At 35.5% G+C, this 17,225-nt stretch overlaps 1 protein-coding gene across 6 annotated transcripts; it reads left to right on the forward strand.

Annotated features, from left to right (window-relative positions):
* Positions 1 to 965: 965 nt before the first annotated feature.
* On the forward strand, positions 966 to 12,695 carry LOC122276449. Of its 6 annotated transcripts, XM_043086172.1 has the most exons (5): positions 3,324 to 3,544; positions 3,655 to 3,761; positions 7,404 to 7,494; positions 8,753 to 8,862; positions 11,950 to 12,695. In XM_043086172.1, exons 3-5 carry the CDS (start codon positions 7,439 to 7,441, stop codon positions 12,168 to 12,170), a joined length of 387 nt encoding a protein of 128 aa, XP_042942106.1. In that variant the 5' UTR covers positions 3,324 to 3,544; positions 3,655 to 3,761; positions 7,404 to 7,438; the 3' UTR covers positions 12,171 to 12,695. The 6 variants fall into 6 exon arrangements, with proteins under 6 accessions (XP_042942112.1, XP_042942106.1, XP_042942110.1 ...); XM_043086176.1 differs by lacking the exon at positions 7,404 to 7,494 and having other exon boundaries at positions 3,325 to 3,544; XM_043086173.1 differs by lacking the exon at positions 3,655 to 3,761 and having other exon boundaries at positions 3,325 to 3,544.
* Positions 12,696 to 17,225: the final 4,530 nt, after the last annotated feature.

The raw sequence follows: 17,225 nt of genomic DNA on the forward strand, positions 1-17,225 counted from the left end.
CTCCATTATTTTAAGCAAAGAGTGAGTTTGATTATCCAAAATATTTTATCTTATTATTATAATTTTTATAAATTTTGACTTAAAATATAACAAATAATTTAATTTTTACAAATTTTAAAATAAAATTAACATTAAAAATTTATATTATAATAATATTTTATTTTATTTTTAAAAAATATCTCATCTCATCTGTATAATCAAACTAGACTTTTGTTAGATTTGAAGAATGAAATGAGATGATAATTTAGGACATAATAGTAAGATAGTTTGTAAATAATAATGAAATAGTTTGAATTGAATATTTTTTGAATTTTAGAAAATAAAATAAAGAAAGTTCAATAAAAAATATTATAAAATTAAAATATTATAAGAATATAGTTTTATAATATTATTTTTGTTTAAATATTTGAAAATGTTTAAATTATTTTTATTTTTTATTTGAAATTTTTAAAAATTCTAATGAATAATTCAAAATTTTTTTATTTAAATTATGTTTATAAACATGAGATAAAATGAAATAAAATAAAAATTTTATATATCATCTGCTTAACCTGCCTTTCTTTGTTGAGATGTTTTTAATTTATAATTTTTTGTCCTCATCATAGGTAACAACTCGGCCCGTTATGAGCCCAGACTCAAGTCCCTAAGCCCAACCCATCCGGCTCTAAAAACAAAACCAAACGGTGTGTTTAATGGGTGCCTTCCCCACTCTACCCTCTCTCTCAACTGAGGAATGCTACACATCATCCCACACCACACACTTTATATATTAAAATATTATTTTTTATTTTTTTTATTTTTTATTTCATTTTATTCTTATTAAACTAATTGAATTATTCTATTTATCATCCACACACTACATATTTATTATATAAAAAATGAAAAAAAATTAAAATAAGTGTGGTGTGTGAAGTGTGAGAATGACAAGAAGAATTTTCCCTCTCAACTGCTGTCTCTTTCTCCCTCTGCGAAATTTCCATTGCCGCTCCAACTTGCAGTCCGCCGTTCGCGCCTAAGTCGTTTCCTCACCATTCGACCAAGATTCCACGCTGGTAGGCCTCTCTGAAGGCCACCGGAGGTACTCACACCACCTCATTTCGCCAAGTGTTTCAAGCTACCACGAACCAACTCTAGGCAGCATCACCTCACTCTCGAATTGACCGACTAGCCCCTCTGAGTTGAGTAAGGTACCTCGATCCTACCCACGCTATCACCGTCTCGTTTGTTTTTGAAATGAGATAAATTGAGATTAAAGTTAAAAATTGAATAAAATATTATTAAAATAATATATTTTAATAGTATTTTTATATTATAATTTGAAAAAGTTAAATTGTTTATTTTATTTTATATGAAAATTTAAAAAAATTGTAATGATTAAGATGTGATAAGATAAAATCAGATCAGATTTTATTGAAAGTGAACATCGTGACTGATTTGTTTGGTGCTTACTGGAAGATTGGGTTGTCTACGTTGGATGTTAGAATTGTGGTTTGAGGATTTTCATGGCTCAGTTGATGTTGGAAGATGTGAGTTGCTCTTTTGATATGTCGAGGTATGAATGTAAACGTGATGTGTTGGAATGGGATTTATGTGCATCCAAGGAGGTTGGGCTAATCTGTTGGTGGAATAGTGTTTTGGACACTGTGCTTGGGTCATTATGAACTCAAGACGCCATGGTGGACAATTGGTTTATGGACTGTTTTTGGGCTCATGGATTTTGGCTCTTACTGAGCTATGGTTCATGTTATAGGATTTTTGGTAGTTTGGTTGGTTTTGTATTGTATGAGTTATTGATGTGTTGGTGATATTTTCCTGGATTAGGTTGTGATATTACTACTGTTCAGGTTCAAGACTTTGATAATACTCTCCAAAAGTTAGGTAAGTGGTGCTCTTATGGTAGACTTTGCCCAAAATTGATTGAGGTTGATTTTGTGAAAAACTTACACATTTTTTTATAAAAACCTCGGTTATTTTTTGCACTATTCTTTGTATCTAAACATAAAAATGTAACATTTTGTCATGGCTGGTGTGGACTTGATCAATTTTTGTACTCTATATCTCTATTGCATAAAATGTGAACATGAAATCTGAAATATTTTATTCAATTATATGATATTATCTGATCGGTATACTATTCAGTTATTGGATTGTATTTGAAAACCCCAAGGTATAAGATTCTGTTTTGCTCTAATTTCTAGCTTTGCCATAAGATATAATAGTGGCTTCTTATATCTGGCCTTTCCACAGGATATAACAGTGGCTTTTGTTTTGAATGCAATCACTTTAATGACAAAATGATTTATGTTCTACTTGGCTATTTGAAGAATGCACAACTCTATCACGGGGGTAAACATGGCTTCTATTTTCATTTTTGATGTTCTTCAATACGTTTATGCCTAAGGTCTTTTGTATATCTTATTATTGACAAAGAAATGTTTATGAAAATTCCACTGCCATATTTTTTAGAATTGTCTGTTTTTGCATTCGGTTACTAGCTCATGTTTATGCAATAGTATATGTTCGCTGTTTACTGAGTCAGTAGACCTAACCCTTATTTCCACAATTTTTATTTTTCCATATGATTTTGATGGTTGTGACAGTTGGAATGGATGGCATGTGGCAGGATTATAAGTGGAAAGGTGAGATAAATGTCGAGTGGCATAAGTGGATTTGTTGAGTTAAGAGAAATTTCTCAAGTGCTTACTTTATTTTACTTGGAAGAATATTTTAGACATTTGATTTAGGAGAACTTTTTGTATTTACGTTTTTGTTATTGTGGATTTTAGGTTAAATGGTTCACCCCCATTACGGGGCATGATATCATAGGTCCTCTTTTTTTTTTTCTTTTTTTTCTTGTTTTTTTCTTTTTTTGCTCTTTATTTCTTGGTTTTGAGTTACTTTTTTTTTTGGTATCAACTCTAGGTTTTTCTTATCATTTATTTGCATACTTGGAAAATCAAAGGAAATATTTGAATACCCATTAAAAAAAAAAAAATCAAAGTATGTTATTGAAATCAAAATTCTTAATGTTACCCAAAATCTTAGTTTCACAACTTCAACTCCTTTTTTAAACACACGTTTTCTTGGTATACAATCATTTTCTTGGCACGCCATTTTTATGTAAATCTAAGTTTTTCATATTGTTATATTTTGATGCTGAGAAATCAAGGGAGAGAAATTGTTTGATTCTGAGAACACTGATGTTGGACTAGTCAAATGTCAATAAAATCTAAGATTTGCCTAATTTGACATAAAATTAGCTGTATTGGATTAGCCAAAGGAAAAATAATACGTCTTTGAGCTACAGTATATTACACTCGGAGGTCATATTTGGCTCTGTACAAAGACTAAATAATTTTTTTATTGAATAAACGTCTCTTCTGGCCTCCATCTTTCCCTCGAAATTCTGTTTCCCAACCCAGCTTCCTTCTTCTCTCCACAAGCATCCGTCCTACTCTCTCTCCTCCCCCCCTCTTCACCATTTTCGTGTCCAGAAACCTGTTGAAGGATTACTCTCATCTGAGTATTTCTCTCATCGTCCCAGGTATGATTGTTGCTTTTCTCTTCCTTTTCTTTGTTTCATTTCTGTTTTGGGTGTCCGTCGCATGCGGTTACTCCACTCGGTTGCTGACTCTCTCATCTTCCCTGGGTTAGAATCGACATCAACGGAGTGAAAAACGCAACGGCAGACTTTTTTTTTTTTTTTTTTATTCCCTAGAATCCAACGACAATCTTGCATATTTCAACCCAAAAACCCTTGGGTAAAATTTCTTGCTCCTTCTTGATACTCATGAATTGGCTTCTGATACTCGTTTGGATTCTGTGATTTTGATAGACTAGTAGCTGGATAGTGATTTGTGGTTTTTCATACTCACTGTGTGTTTGTGGCTTGTGGTTTGTGCTTCTTGCTACTTCTGGTTGTAGTTTATACATGGTTTGCCCGGTACGTGCAGGGAATTGTTAGATTGAATTCAAGTCAAGTAGAGCCAGGCTTTTGTCTAAATTTTCGAAAAATAAAATGGTTTCCAAATGTCTGCATTAGGAAAATGATTACTTTTATCTCTTCCAGAAATCACCAAAATGGTCTTGGCCAAATTTGGGCAGAAATTCAAGGAACCTTAGAAAAATTGGATTGAACATTCAAATTGATCAAATTAAATGAAAAATTGATTTGTTTGTTGTTAGCCTTTTTTTTCATTAGCCACTCCTCCATTGATTTCCCCTGTTGCAAGAGGCCATGACTGCCTACACATTTTATTAGAGAAAACTGAAAGCAAACTCTATAAACAAAGGAGGCAACTAAGAATATTCATTTTGGGCTGTTATATGTTGGTGAAATTCCTGATTTTTTATTTATTTTTTGTTCATCATCTATATGTTGTTGTTATGTTTTATGTTTTGCGGTCATATGGTGACTGCATATGCTGGAATATTGTGAATGTGCAGGAATATTGGAATATTGTGAACTAGAGAAATTCTTGGAGTATAGTGAACTGGAATATTGTTGATGTGCTGCAATATAGTGAAATTCCTGATTTTTTTTTTTTTTGTTATTCATCTACAGAAACTGTCTACTAGAGATGCTAATTTTATAGATTGTTGGATTGTGAAAATGAAAATGAAAATGATTGTTGGAGGTTATTGGAGATTATGAAAATAAAAAGTATTTAAAAAAATAAAGAATAATTAAAGAAATATAAATAATAAAAAATAATAATATTTTATTATTATAGAGAGTGTGATGGCTAATCCAATGTAGAGTTCAAGTTTTGAATGATTAGCTAAAAGCTAAAGGTGACATATTAGCCAAATTTTTGTTTTGATAAGTGAGAAGAAACATATTAGCCAAATTTTAACTTTTGGAATGGCTAATCCAATGCCAATGCCATGAGAGATCTGAGTTATGATTGTGTGTGGCTGTAATTTTTTATTATTTTGAAGGAAGACGACGTGGCGGTTTCTAATTAGATGGCGTCAAACTCAGCTTTACAGCATATCCGGACGGAAGTGACTCCAGTTAAGAGTCACGAACACGCTCCTCTCTGTTTTCCTTTATCTGTTCAGCTGCATCTCACTCTGATTTCCTCTCTCTGCGTTGTTGCTGCTTGGCCACCGTGACCTAGTCACCGAACTCTGCCCCATCCCAAAGCTCTCCGCCACACCCCAACTTTCTACTTCTCATTCTCTGCCATATAACTCTAAATATTGTCTCCTGCACCCACTCTTTCGGGTTTCCGTCAGCTGATTCAAGCTTTGGTGAGTGTTTCCATTCTATGTTCTTTGATTTAATTCTATTTCAGATTTTTTAAATTTTTTGGTTTTGTCATGGGTTAGAATGAAATTTGGGAGAATTAGTGCATCTGTAGAGTCGTCCAGAGTAATTTTGTTGTTTGATTTTATTGTATTTGTAAGTTTTGGCAAGACTCAATGATTTTCTTGTAATGCAAATTAGGAGTAAATTTGGAAGATTGCTTCCTAATTGAATTTGAATGGGTTATTTCTAGTTGCAGGAGTATTTGATTTGATAGTTGGCAAGTATGGTTTGGTCAGAAAACATAACATATGGTCCTAAATTAGGGCTTAGAATTATTATTTTATAATTATTATTATTATTAGTATTTCTATTATTCTTAAAATCTGTTTTGAGATAGTGATTTTATTTTTTTTATTTTTTATTTTTTATTTTTATAGAATATAGTGATTTTATTTTTTATTTTTATTTTTATTTTTATAGAAGATAGTGATTTTATTTATTTATTTAAGTCAGATATTGATTTTATTTTATTAGGTTTTTTCCACTCTCTACCCCATATATCCCTATGTTTGATTTCCCAAGTTTGAATGGTTTCCTAATCTGAAACCAATTCACATGGCAAAAACCCTCCCATAAATCCTCTCTTTTTCCTCACAATATTCCCTTCAGCAAACCCAATGTACCTTTGTGGCCAGAACCTTTCTGCAGTAAAATCAAACCTTCTCTTCCACACAGCAAACTACCATAGCCTTCCTTCCAACAAACCAAGCACCCTCTCACTGGAAACAGCCCCAGAAACTGCCGACCTAGCCACCTGAGGCAGATGCACAACCTTTTCTCTGTCGGTAAGCCTCTAAACCCATTTTTCTGTCATTCACCCTCCACCGCGAATAATAGAATAGCTGTGTGTTGTTGCTCAGCCCACCGTCGACCATAGAGGACGTTGGAGCACCACCCAGACTGCCCAGAACCCGCCGACCAGGCACACCCTGCCACCTCACACCATTCCAATAAGCCCACGCTGGAATCTTCCTCCCTTTTTCGTTGGTTCTCGGTTTGAAAGTTCACTCTCTAAACTTCTCTCTCTCTCTCTCTCTCTCTCTCTCTCTCTCTCTCTCTCTCTCTCTCTCTCTCTCTCTCCCGTCCACGTTATATGTATTGCCATGATTATGTTTGATTTCGCTTATGTTACTAATGAATGATCTATATATTATGTATATGTGTGACGACATATGTAAGTTTTCAAAATTAAGCCTAATGTTAAACTAAATCACATAGAAACTAGATTATGTCATTTTTTTTTTATTTTTCAGCTTTGATGTTATGAAAGACTGTCATGCTAGATAAGTTTTATGATCCAATAAATGAGGTATTTTATGAGACCGAATCTCTTTACCGGTCGTTATGTTACAAATGTGCATAATATTCCTAACCTACAGGAAGGGTTGTTACAGAAAAGTATGGAAGATTTTGTGTCAATATTCTGAACTGACAGTGAAGAATGGTTTAGGTGGGTAATTGTCTTCGTGGGTTGGCTATGATAATTTTTTTTTTCGATAAGTAGGTTGGCTATGCTAAAATGAAGCTGGCGTGTTGTCTGAGTTAAGTTTGGTAAAGTGGATTTTGAGTGAAGTAAAATTGGGTTTTTTTGAGTCTATTTAGTTTAATGCAGCTATAGAGAAGAGTTTGAGCAAAATGTGGGCGATATTTAGTTGCAAAAAACAGAGATTTAATTTTTTTGATTAAGTTCTGGAAATTAGAATACAGGGATGATATTTATGAGGAAGCTTATCAAAATTGATAATTCATTGGATTGGTTTAACTTGGGAATGCCAATGGTTGCTATGTTGGTTGAACAATGCAGTAATTGGCGTTGTGAGGATTATTCTGCATTGTGCAGGCTTTTAACAGAAGACATTAATTGGTCTTATAGATGTTAAGTTCAGTTTGGAGTTTGAGTATATTTGGCATATTCTTTGTTTGCCAGCTTGATGTTATAAAAGTGTGAGGTTTTTGTGTTGATAAGATCAACTTTTTATACTCGGTTATATTAACCTGCATGTTCATGAAAGGAGAAGGTTTGGGTCCCTAAGTTTCGGCATGTCTTTTAGATTTAATGATTAATAAAATGAGTTGAATTATTATGCAGTACATTTGGGGTCATAAGGATATGCTTGTGGGTAAATGAAGGATTGGAGCTTGGCATTTGGTCTTGTTTGGGTTTCTGCAGTGGCTATCAGGTTATTTTTTGGCTTAATTGAAATTACTTGGAAGACATAGAATTGAATAAATGGGTCTCATCACATCCAGTTCCTATATATTTTTTTAAGAACGTCTGTGTTGTGGCCTTTGTGAATATACTATTTAGTGTATTGGGACCAAAGTGGTTGACATTCATTTATTTGTTATGATTTGTGATATTCCTAAGAGACACTACACCAACTTAGTAGAATGTGCTAATCTTGTTGCGGTTTCAATTGGTTCTGCTCGACACTGTTGTGAGGCAATTTGGTTGCATTAACAAGCTTAGGCAAGCATTGAATCTATGCTAAACTTTTTTAAAATTATTAACATAAGTCAAATTTTCAGAAGAATGTGTTTTTGCTCTGAAAACTGCCTCTTTTGGCCTATTCTTGGGGTCTGGACATTGAATGGATTTATGGACGTGAATGATGTAGACATGAGCTGTTTTAGCAAGATCATGTACTGTTTCTTACTGCATAAAATCTAAAACTGATTTTGCATTGCATTGCACTCGGACGGTATTTTCCGCCTATTTCATTGTATCAATTTTGGTAAACAACATGTGACACTGTTATATCTAATGCTACAGTTGCTGTTTTCTGATATTGTACCAACTGTGCATTTGAATACTGTAGATGTATGTTTTGAAACCTTTAGGCATGAGATTACTGTTTCTGCTGTTGTTCTGTTGTTGTCCTATTACCACTACCATGTTGGTACGAACACCTATGTTACTGTTACTATACCGACACCTATGTTTCTCTTGAAACAGAGCGGTTTCACTGAGTGGTGGTTTTTTGGTGCACGCTCAACGCCAAACTCTGAGTTTAATAGGGAAAATTCACTTAGTTTTTAGTTCGGTTGGCCGTTGAACCACAAAACCTTGCCATGGGGTGCAAACGTGACTTATTGATACCATTACTAATATTGTTCTGATACTGTTACTGTTACTACTTATTCTGAAGTGATTTTTACTGTACTCTATTAGTAAATTATTAGTAAATGCTTATTAAATTTCAATTTTCTGAGTTTCAAGGAACTTTTGCGTTACTGCATTGTGTCAAGATTAGGGTTTTGAAAGAGAATGATGGGCACTCAAAAGAAATGTTGTTTGTTGTTCAACTAAGGAATACCCCAAAAAGCTATTGATGAAATGGAATTAATTGTTTCTCCTAGCAATACATTTTTGACAGGTATGCATTGTTCAGAGAGATTCTGTGGTAACATTATTGCTTGCTACTTCTTTCTTTCTAGGTTGGACGTAACAATGGCAGGAGTGATAAGAAAGTTTTTCATTGCGTCCATGTTTATGTGGGTTGCTCCAGTTGCAATATTGTATGGTTTTAACCATAATTTACTTCCTGGTAAGATTACTTTTTGCTTCCTAATAGGTTGTCTTAAAATTTGTATTGCATTTAGAAGAGATTTTTTTCTTGATCCAGCTGCTCACTGGTTCAATATTTTGCCCATTGCACTCGATATGACAGTTACCTATTAATTCTTGTACATGAGTTTCTTATTTTGGTTTTAAATTCTAATTAGGTTTTAAACATTCCTGCTTCCTTGTGGGGAGGAATTGGAGAGGAGACTAAGTTCCATTTGGTCATTCAGAATATGTACACCACCGATTTCTAGTGGAGGGCTGGAAATTCGAAATATGAGGATTTTTAATAAGGCACTCCTTGGAATATGGTTATGAGGTACCATCAGGAAGGGAAGTCTATGGAAAATTATTATTGAGTTGAAGTATGGGAGTTTGCGAGGGGCTTGGTGTTCTAATAAAGCGAGAAGTGCCCATAGTGTTGGTTTGTGGAAGAATATTAGATATGGATGGGAGGATTTTGCTCGTCTTACTAGTTTCGTGGTTGGTGATGAATCTAGGGTCAGTTTTTTGCATGACTTTTGATGTGGTGATTCAGCTCTTAAGACCATGTTCCCCACTCTCTTTTGGTTGGCTCTTAATCAGGAGGCTTCGGTGTCTGAGTTATTGGATTGTTCTAGTGCTTCCCTGTAGTGGACTGTTTATTTCAGCAGAGCTGCTCACAGCTGGGAAATTGGAGTTATTTCTGATTTTGCCAGTTTATTGTATTCGTTGAATTTTGGTAATAATGTGGCGGACAGGATGCTTTGGATGAACACAGGGAGTATAAAGTTCACTGTACGATCATCGTACAAGGTTTTGTCAAGTCAAAATCATACTTTGTTCCCTTGGAAGTGTATTTGGAAAAGTAAGGTGCCACCTAAGATTGCTTTCTTTGGCTGGGCAGCATCTCTTGGGAAAATTTTGACGTTGAATAATTTGAGAAAGCTAGGTCTCGTCGTAATGGATTGGTGTTATATATGTAAGAATGGGGAATCGGTGAATCATCTTTAATAGAACGGGCATTGCTTGGGTAATGCCCAAGAGGGTGGTTGACTTGTATGCAAGTCAGCAAAGATGTAAGACCAATTCACATATTGTTGGTGTGAATTCCTCTATGTATCATGTGGTGTTTATGGATTAAAATGAATGGTCGAAGCTTTGAAAATAAGTAGCATTCTCTAGATGAGCTAAGAAGTTTCTTCTTCGACACTTTATTTCTTTGGGCCTCCTCTTGTGTACTTAATTGAGCTTGCTGCAATGAATTTCTTGTATCACTTTCTAGCTTCTTATTTTGTAACTAGGTGTATGCTGTTTGTATACCTTCTATTTACTTGGGCTATGCCTATTTACTACTATCAATAAAGTGTTATTTTACTTATCTAAAAAAATATATATAAAACAAAAGTATTACTCATGTATAAATCCTTTGTACTTGGCTATGCCTATTGTTATGAATCAAACTTCTCGATTACCTATCAAACTAAATTATTTCTGGCAAGGATTTTTTAGTTTCCTTTGCACTCGATAAGACAGCCCAACACCTGTCTTTAAAGATGCTTACGTAGGAAGCCTATGGGTCCTAGTTATTGAAAATTGAGGAATGTACAGATTGGCAAGTGCACTTGTGCCTCTGTTTATATGCAAACATATTTAACAAGAAAACATTATGAAGCTTATTTTGAAAGCCTTGGCAATGTGGGAAATTTATGATAGGACCTCAATACCAAAAAGTTTGAAGAAAAGCTTCAACAAGTATCCACAAGATTAGAAGCAATAAAGTTCGAATTGCAAGAAATGGGTGCTGGAAGCTATATATTGGGGCCGACTTGGTTGAAGTTGTAATACCCTAGATTTAGCATAGGAAGGTGGGGAATGAGATTCTATATTACTGGGGAAAGAGAAGTTCTCAATCTTTACTAAGAATTTCGAGGGGCTCCAATTGTAACATATTATATTTAATACATGGTTGAAAGGTATTCCATGTTTCCATGTATTTAATAGTTGAAGTAATAAACTATATCTTATAATGTCTTAACTAGTCATGGTGTAAGTGATTACCCCTGGAAAAGTATTTGGAAAGTTAAAAGTGCCGAATAAGGTTGCTTTCTTCTATTGGCTTGTTTCTCATGACACAATTCTGACCACTGATAATTTAAGAAAACATGGTCTTTGAATTGTTGACTGGTGTTTTGAATTGTTTCTCAATGGGTCTTGATTCTTCCATCCATTGACTTGATTTTGGTTTTCTTGGATTTGTTTTTCCAATATTGTTGTTGGGTCTCAAAGCGAGTCGATTGGGGTTCGCATCAAAGATAGTGAATCGGTTAATCACTTGTTTCTACATTGTGAGGTGGCCTTAAGTTTGTGGAATGACATTTTTGGAAGGATGGGTATTTCTTGGGTGATGCCAAAGCACGTGGTGAATTTACTAGCTTGCTGGAAGTATGCTGGGCAGGGTCTTTCTTTCACTTCCATTTGGAGAATGATCCCTTTGTGTTTGATGTGGTGTCTTTGGCTTGAAAGGAACATGAGACATTTTGAAGACAAAGAATGTTCGATGGAAGATATTAAGGATTTTTTTCTCAAAACTGTGTCTTTGGGCTAAGGCTTTTGTATTGAATAGTGATGAAATGTTGGAACTTTTCCAGTTTTTTCTTTCTTCTTAGCCACTGTATGTAGGTATTTCCTCTTGTATACTTCCTGTGTACTTGGGCTATGCCTATTTATGGTAATAAAACTCTTATATATTAACTATAATAATAATAAAAAAAAAAAAAAAAAAAAAAAAAAAAAAAAAAAAAAACACTATATCTTATGATCTTTACAGCAGCCAATGCAAGTCATTTATGTGAGACGCTTCTAAGCGCAATACAGAGCCTGTTTCTGGCAACTCAATATCTGTTCTTGTGACAACTAAGAGTGCTGATAGCTGGAATTTTGGGTAATATTTGTTTATGGGCTCTGCTTTAACTTGATCAGATTCTATGCTAATAGTTTTTATTTTTTGTTGGGGTGTGGTTATGCAAGTTCTTTGTGGAGTTTCTTTGAAAGCCAGATGACCTCAATCAGTACTTTCTCATCTGAACAGGTTCAACACAGTTGTCTCCCCATTATCTGACGCTGGTTAGTGGCTTCCTTGCTGTCATATCTGTCAATGTTGTTATTGCCCTCTATGTATATATGGCAATGAAGGAACCTTCAGATAAGCATGAGCCAGATCCTGCATTTCTTGCTGAAGCGAAAGCTAGTGTCAGTCAGTCTACAAATCAAGCTGATAATTCTTCCCAGCCAGGAAAGAAGCAACAATAGTTTAAACTTAAGACTTTCTCGTGTACCAAAAAAAGAAGTTAAAAAAAATGCGGAGAAAACTTGCTGGTTGGATAATTGTCAAAATTTCACATGATAAAGTTATTCTCAAGCTTGGTCTTAGATTATTATTTATCTTTGGCTCACTTTTTACTTGTCAAAAGATTATTATATTTTGTTACACCCGGATTTTGATGTATTCTTATTTTTATTGGGCTGGATTTGCAGTCAAATTCTTCTTGCATTAAATTTATGATTCCTCAGGAGCAGTTGCATGATAGCAGCCTGGTTGACCAGGCAGAAGCTTTCCTTGGATGAGCGAGAGCCTCTTCTACATGGGGGGCTTATCTTTGTTCATATAGACGGTACAGTGAAGAGCATTGCGCGTGTAGCGAAGCTGTGCAGTGGGTCTGTCTGTGTGGCTTGATTGAGGGACCCTCATTAGTTTGTAAGGACCTTGATCATTTTCTTTTATTGTTGTGCTTGTATTAAAGATTGAGGGCTCTCTCTGCAACTTGGTTGTGTTCACTTGTGTCTTGGCCCTTGCGTGTCTCGAGTGTTGTGGGGCACTTTACAAGGGATAGAAAAATGTGTTGAAAAGTCTGGCTTGTGACACCCGTTGCATAAGCGGGGAGTGGACACAACCAGCCAGACAATTACGCTATCATTCCGACCAGATTGGTGAAAAGTAAAACTCTAAATTTATCTCATTTTGTTAATATGATGAGGAAATTTATTTAAAAACCCTTTTTTGTTTTTTTTACACATTCAATTCAACACACCGCTAACATGATAATCTCTCCTAGTTTTTGAATTTATTATTTAAAAAAAAAATTAATTTAATGATTGATGTAAAAATTAAAATGCCACAAAATGCAGTGTCATAAGAATGATAATGAAAATCTAATATTAATTTAGAAGTATTGTAGTTACAAAAGGATTTTATAAGAATATATTTACAATTTGATATAATTTTACGTAATACGCTAAACTTTTTATTTTTTTATTTTTGGAAAAACAAACATTTCTTTCAGTTATAGAATCTCATACAAATACACCAATACAAACAAAATTTACAAGCAAAATAATAAAAGTTAAACATTGGTAAGTGTTGCTTTATCCACAATGAGGTGGCTAACAAGAAAATCTGGAGGATCCTATCACCATCGCACAGTATCAAACACCATTTATGCATGATGTGCCAAAAGATGTGCAGCCTCATTGCCATGTCGTTTAACATGAACAATGTCAAAGAAATAAAAAGAAGATAACAAGGTTCTAATCTCCTTCACTAAAGGGCTATAAGATGAGAAAGACTTCCTCAGAACATAAGGCCTCAACAATAATCTTTGAATCACTTTCAAGAATCAAGTCGGAAATCCTCGTGGATATTGTCATTTGGATGCCATGCAATGCTGCTACAACCTCAATGTCTTCAACACCATAAATTCCCTCCTCTCTATGACACATTACCATAAGTATATCACCTTTTTTTTTCTTGTTTTATAGCACCCACACCAAATATTTGTGAAGAATGAAAAATAGAGCCATCAAAGTTAACCTTACATTTACCAGATGGAGAAGACTGCCAACATAGCACTAGGAGTTGTTTACGAACCACATGATAAGATTTAACTTGTTGGAAACTATCCACATAAGCAAGACTATTAACAACGAGATCATAAGGTTCAACAACAGATGCATTAAACAACCTCAAGTTTCAATACTTCCACATACTCCATTCTATAGTCAAGAACCTTTCAAGAAAAGACTGATCAGCAAGCTGCATCACTTCCCAAACCAACAAATCAAAATTGAAATTCTTCTGAGAATCGAAACTATTATCTTCAATATAAGTCCTCCACAACCCAGATATAATAGAACAACTACACAAAGCATGGAGAGCATTCTATACTACCATTTAATAGAAATCACACACTGCATTACCAAGAATGTGTCTAGACTCTAGACACTAAATTTTGTTTTGGTTGGTAAGCTATTTCCACAAGCACGTCAAGTGAAATTTTTAAGCTTAGTAGGAAGATTCAGAATCCGAATAGTTTTCCAAAACATGTCATGAAATTGTATACAAGAACTAGGTCTTTGGTCCTTTGTAGAAATGATTTTCAAAGCTACATGGCATGCAATTTTGATAGTAAACATCCCATTTCTAGAACAACTCCAAACTAATTTATCTTCACTTCTATGTACATTTAACGAAATCTATAAAATTTCAACAGCATCGCCAGGAAGAAAAACATCTCTTACGAAGCATTCCAACAACCCAATGAAACATCCAATAATGCATCAAGTTTAGCATCAGATAATAAAGTATTACATGGAGTGAGAATTGTCCTACCAAGAGAATTTGGTAACCAATATTCATCCCATATCCTAATATGGTTACCCTTTCCCATTCGCTATAAGCATCCAGCTTGTTAGGGGGATTTTTCCTCGGGGCCTCAGGCCCAGACCAAGTGTTAGGGGGACTTTTCCCAAACCCCAAAGGCCCAGGAATCTAGGCTCAATACCCAAATGTCTAAATTAGCCAAGCCTCTCGACAACCTGACCGAGGACTCTCGACCCTTATAAGTTGGGTACAAGGTTCCGGGTTGAGGATGGGTCGCTGTTCTAAGGAGACAGGAGGATACCCCGATGAAGGAGGGAGGGAATATGTCATCTCAATGGGATTGAATTCTAAGGCAACACCAAAGGATCACACCGCATTAAATACACTCACCAAGGGATAACGCCGCATTAATTACCTCATCAGAGGGCCACACAACATTAAATGAGGCTTGGCGGAAATGTCTCCAAGAGGACACCTCTCCACCCAGCCACTAGGCATGGGCTTCTGATCCTAGAGATAGGTAAAAAAACAACCCACAGACACCGAAACGGGGGTTGGATTTTCTAAACACTTCTCACTACAAGTGTCCTTGATCTCTTTACTTGAAACTCTATTGATTTAGACATCGGAGGCTCCTCCCAGCTACCACCCCAATCACTGGATTTTGGATTTTTTTTTTTTTTTTTACAAGCCCCAAATCAAAGACCAAGGTTGTCGAGGGCCAGGCCCAATAGTGTATAAAATACGACATCAACACCGCTTTTACAACTCGTTTTGATTCAAATATACTTCACCATGCAAATGAGGGTGTACAACCCAAATTAGAGTTTAAAAAATCAGAATAAGGAAAATATTTAGCTTTAAAAACTTGATAAAAAGAAGAATTCTGATTGTGAATTAGCCACAATCCTTGTCTTGCCAACAAAGCCCAATCGAAGGCTTCCAAATCGTGAAAGCCCATACCACACTAGATCTTGGACTGACATAAATGACTCCACTTGACTCAATGAATTTTGCTTTCATCACCATGTTGTTCCCACCAAAACCATACATACATTTCTTCCAATTCTTTACAGAAACCCTAAGCATGAATAGCTTTTACCACTATTTTAATAAGGACCTCTCAATTAGCCTGTGAAAGAAGCTTCTCCTTCTGTCCTTGTAACTTTTACCAGAATTTCTCCTTTATTTTACAAAACTAGCATGCTTAGAATGACCCACAAAAGAAGATAACCCAAGATATTTATCATGAGATCGAATAGATTATATACTCCTTAGTGCCTTGATCTAATTTATGGCTTCAAGTCTAGTATTTTTACTGAACATCAATTCTGGTTTTGCCCTATTAACTTGCTGATCCGAAGCTTCCACATAAATATTTAAAATGTGCTGAACCTTTGCATTTGCAATGTTGCATGATGTTATTGTCAGCAAAAAATAAGTGACTGAGGCGGGGGGCTTTATTACATACACAAATACCTTGTAAAGAACCATCATCTATAGCTTGTCTGAGCATAGAAGAGAATACTTCATCACAAAGAACAAAGAGATAGGGTGATAGAGGACACCCTTATCTTAAGCTACGAGTAGGTAAAATAGTTTTAGTAGGAGCACCATTTAGAAAAATCTGATCAGAATTTGAAGAAATGCAAGCCATGATAAGAGTGATCCATCTCAGGCTAAACCCCAATTTTTGCATAATCCGCTTAAGAAACACCCATTCTATCCTATCATATATCTTACTCATGTTGAGTTAATAGACATACAACCCTCACGTTGTGATGACCCGCTTTTGCGTGTATTTTCACTGAATGGTTGTTTTTAATTTAATTAATGTATTCGTTTATTTATTTTAAATTATTGCGTTTTAAAATTGGTTTTTATTTGTTGGATGTTGTGTTTTATTTATTTATTCGTTTTACGGTTTTTAATCTCGTTCTTTGCGGATTTGTTTTGTTTTCCGGAGTGAGGATTGGACCTCATTTTTTTCCTACATCTTTTCTTTTCCCTTTTTCATTTTTCTCTTTTTCTCTTTTCTTTCTTTTTCTTTTTTCTTTCTTTTTCTTTTTCTTCTTCCTCTTCTTTTTCCTTCCAGCATGTAACCCCCCCCGTTCATCTCTCTCTCTCTCCTCTCCCACGCCGGTTTCAACCTCAGCCCCGACCCACTGCCGTTCGGCCACCGTGGTCGACACCACCCCCGCCGGTCAAACCCCCTCCTGCCGGCGCACCACCCCACCGAACCCCAGCTCCATCCGGCCAGCCGTTTGGCCGAAAAACGCCCAATAAGCCCCATGGATTTTGCCCTGATCCACCGCCGTCGCTCCACCTCCGGCCACCACCTCTTCACCACTTCATCACCGGTTCCTTGCCGTCCTAACCCACCCATTTCTGGCCTCTAATAGCCACCGGAACAGCTCCCACGAGCTAACTTTCCATTTTGGAAAATCCGGCCATCAACCACCGTTTTCGCCGCTACCCACGGCCAAACTTCACTTCCACTAGCTTCATAATCATCCTTAGATCATTCCCTATCAATCCCAAGTCTTGGTTTGTCCCCGTTCAAAAGTGGGTATTTTACAACCCGCGGGCACAGTGAATTTTCACTGTTACGTTGCTTTCCTTCCGCCGTTTGCAACGCCGCAAGCTTTCTAAAAATACCGTATAGCGCTGTAAGTATTTTTCAAACTCTACTTTTAGATTTAAATATA

The sequence above is a fragment of the Carya illinoinensis genome, chromosome 9 (assembly GCF_018687715.1).
Source record: "Carya illinoinensis cultivar Pawnee chromosome 9, C.illinoinensisPawnee_v1, whole genome shotgun sequence".
NCBI lineage: Eukaryota > Viridiplantae > Streptophyta > Magnoliopsida > Fagales > Juglandaceae > Carya > Carya illinoinensis.

Coding starts and splice junctions, on each gene's coding strand:
- LOC122276449 (XM_043086172.1), top strand. CDS start 7,439: ATGAAGGATTGGAGCTTGGCATTTGGTCTTGTTTGGGTTTCTGCAGTG. Junction 7,495..8,752: donor GTTTCTGCAGTGGCTATCAG/GTTATTTTTTGG, acceptor CTTTCTTTCTAG/GTTGGACGTAACAATGGCAG. Junction 8,863..11,949: donor TAACCATAATTTACTTCCTG/GTAAGATTACTT, acceptor TCATCTGAACAG/GTTCAACACAGTTGTCTCCC.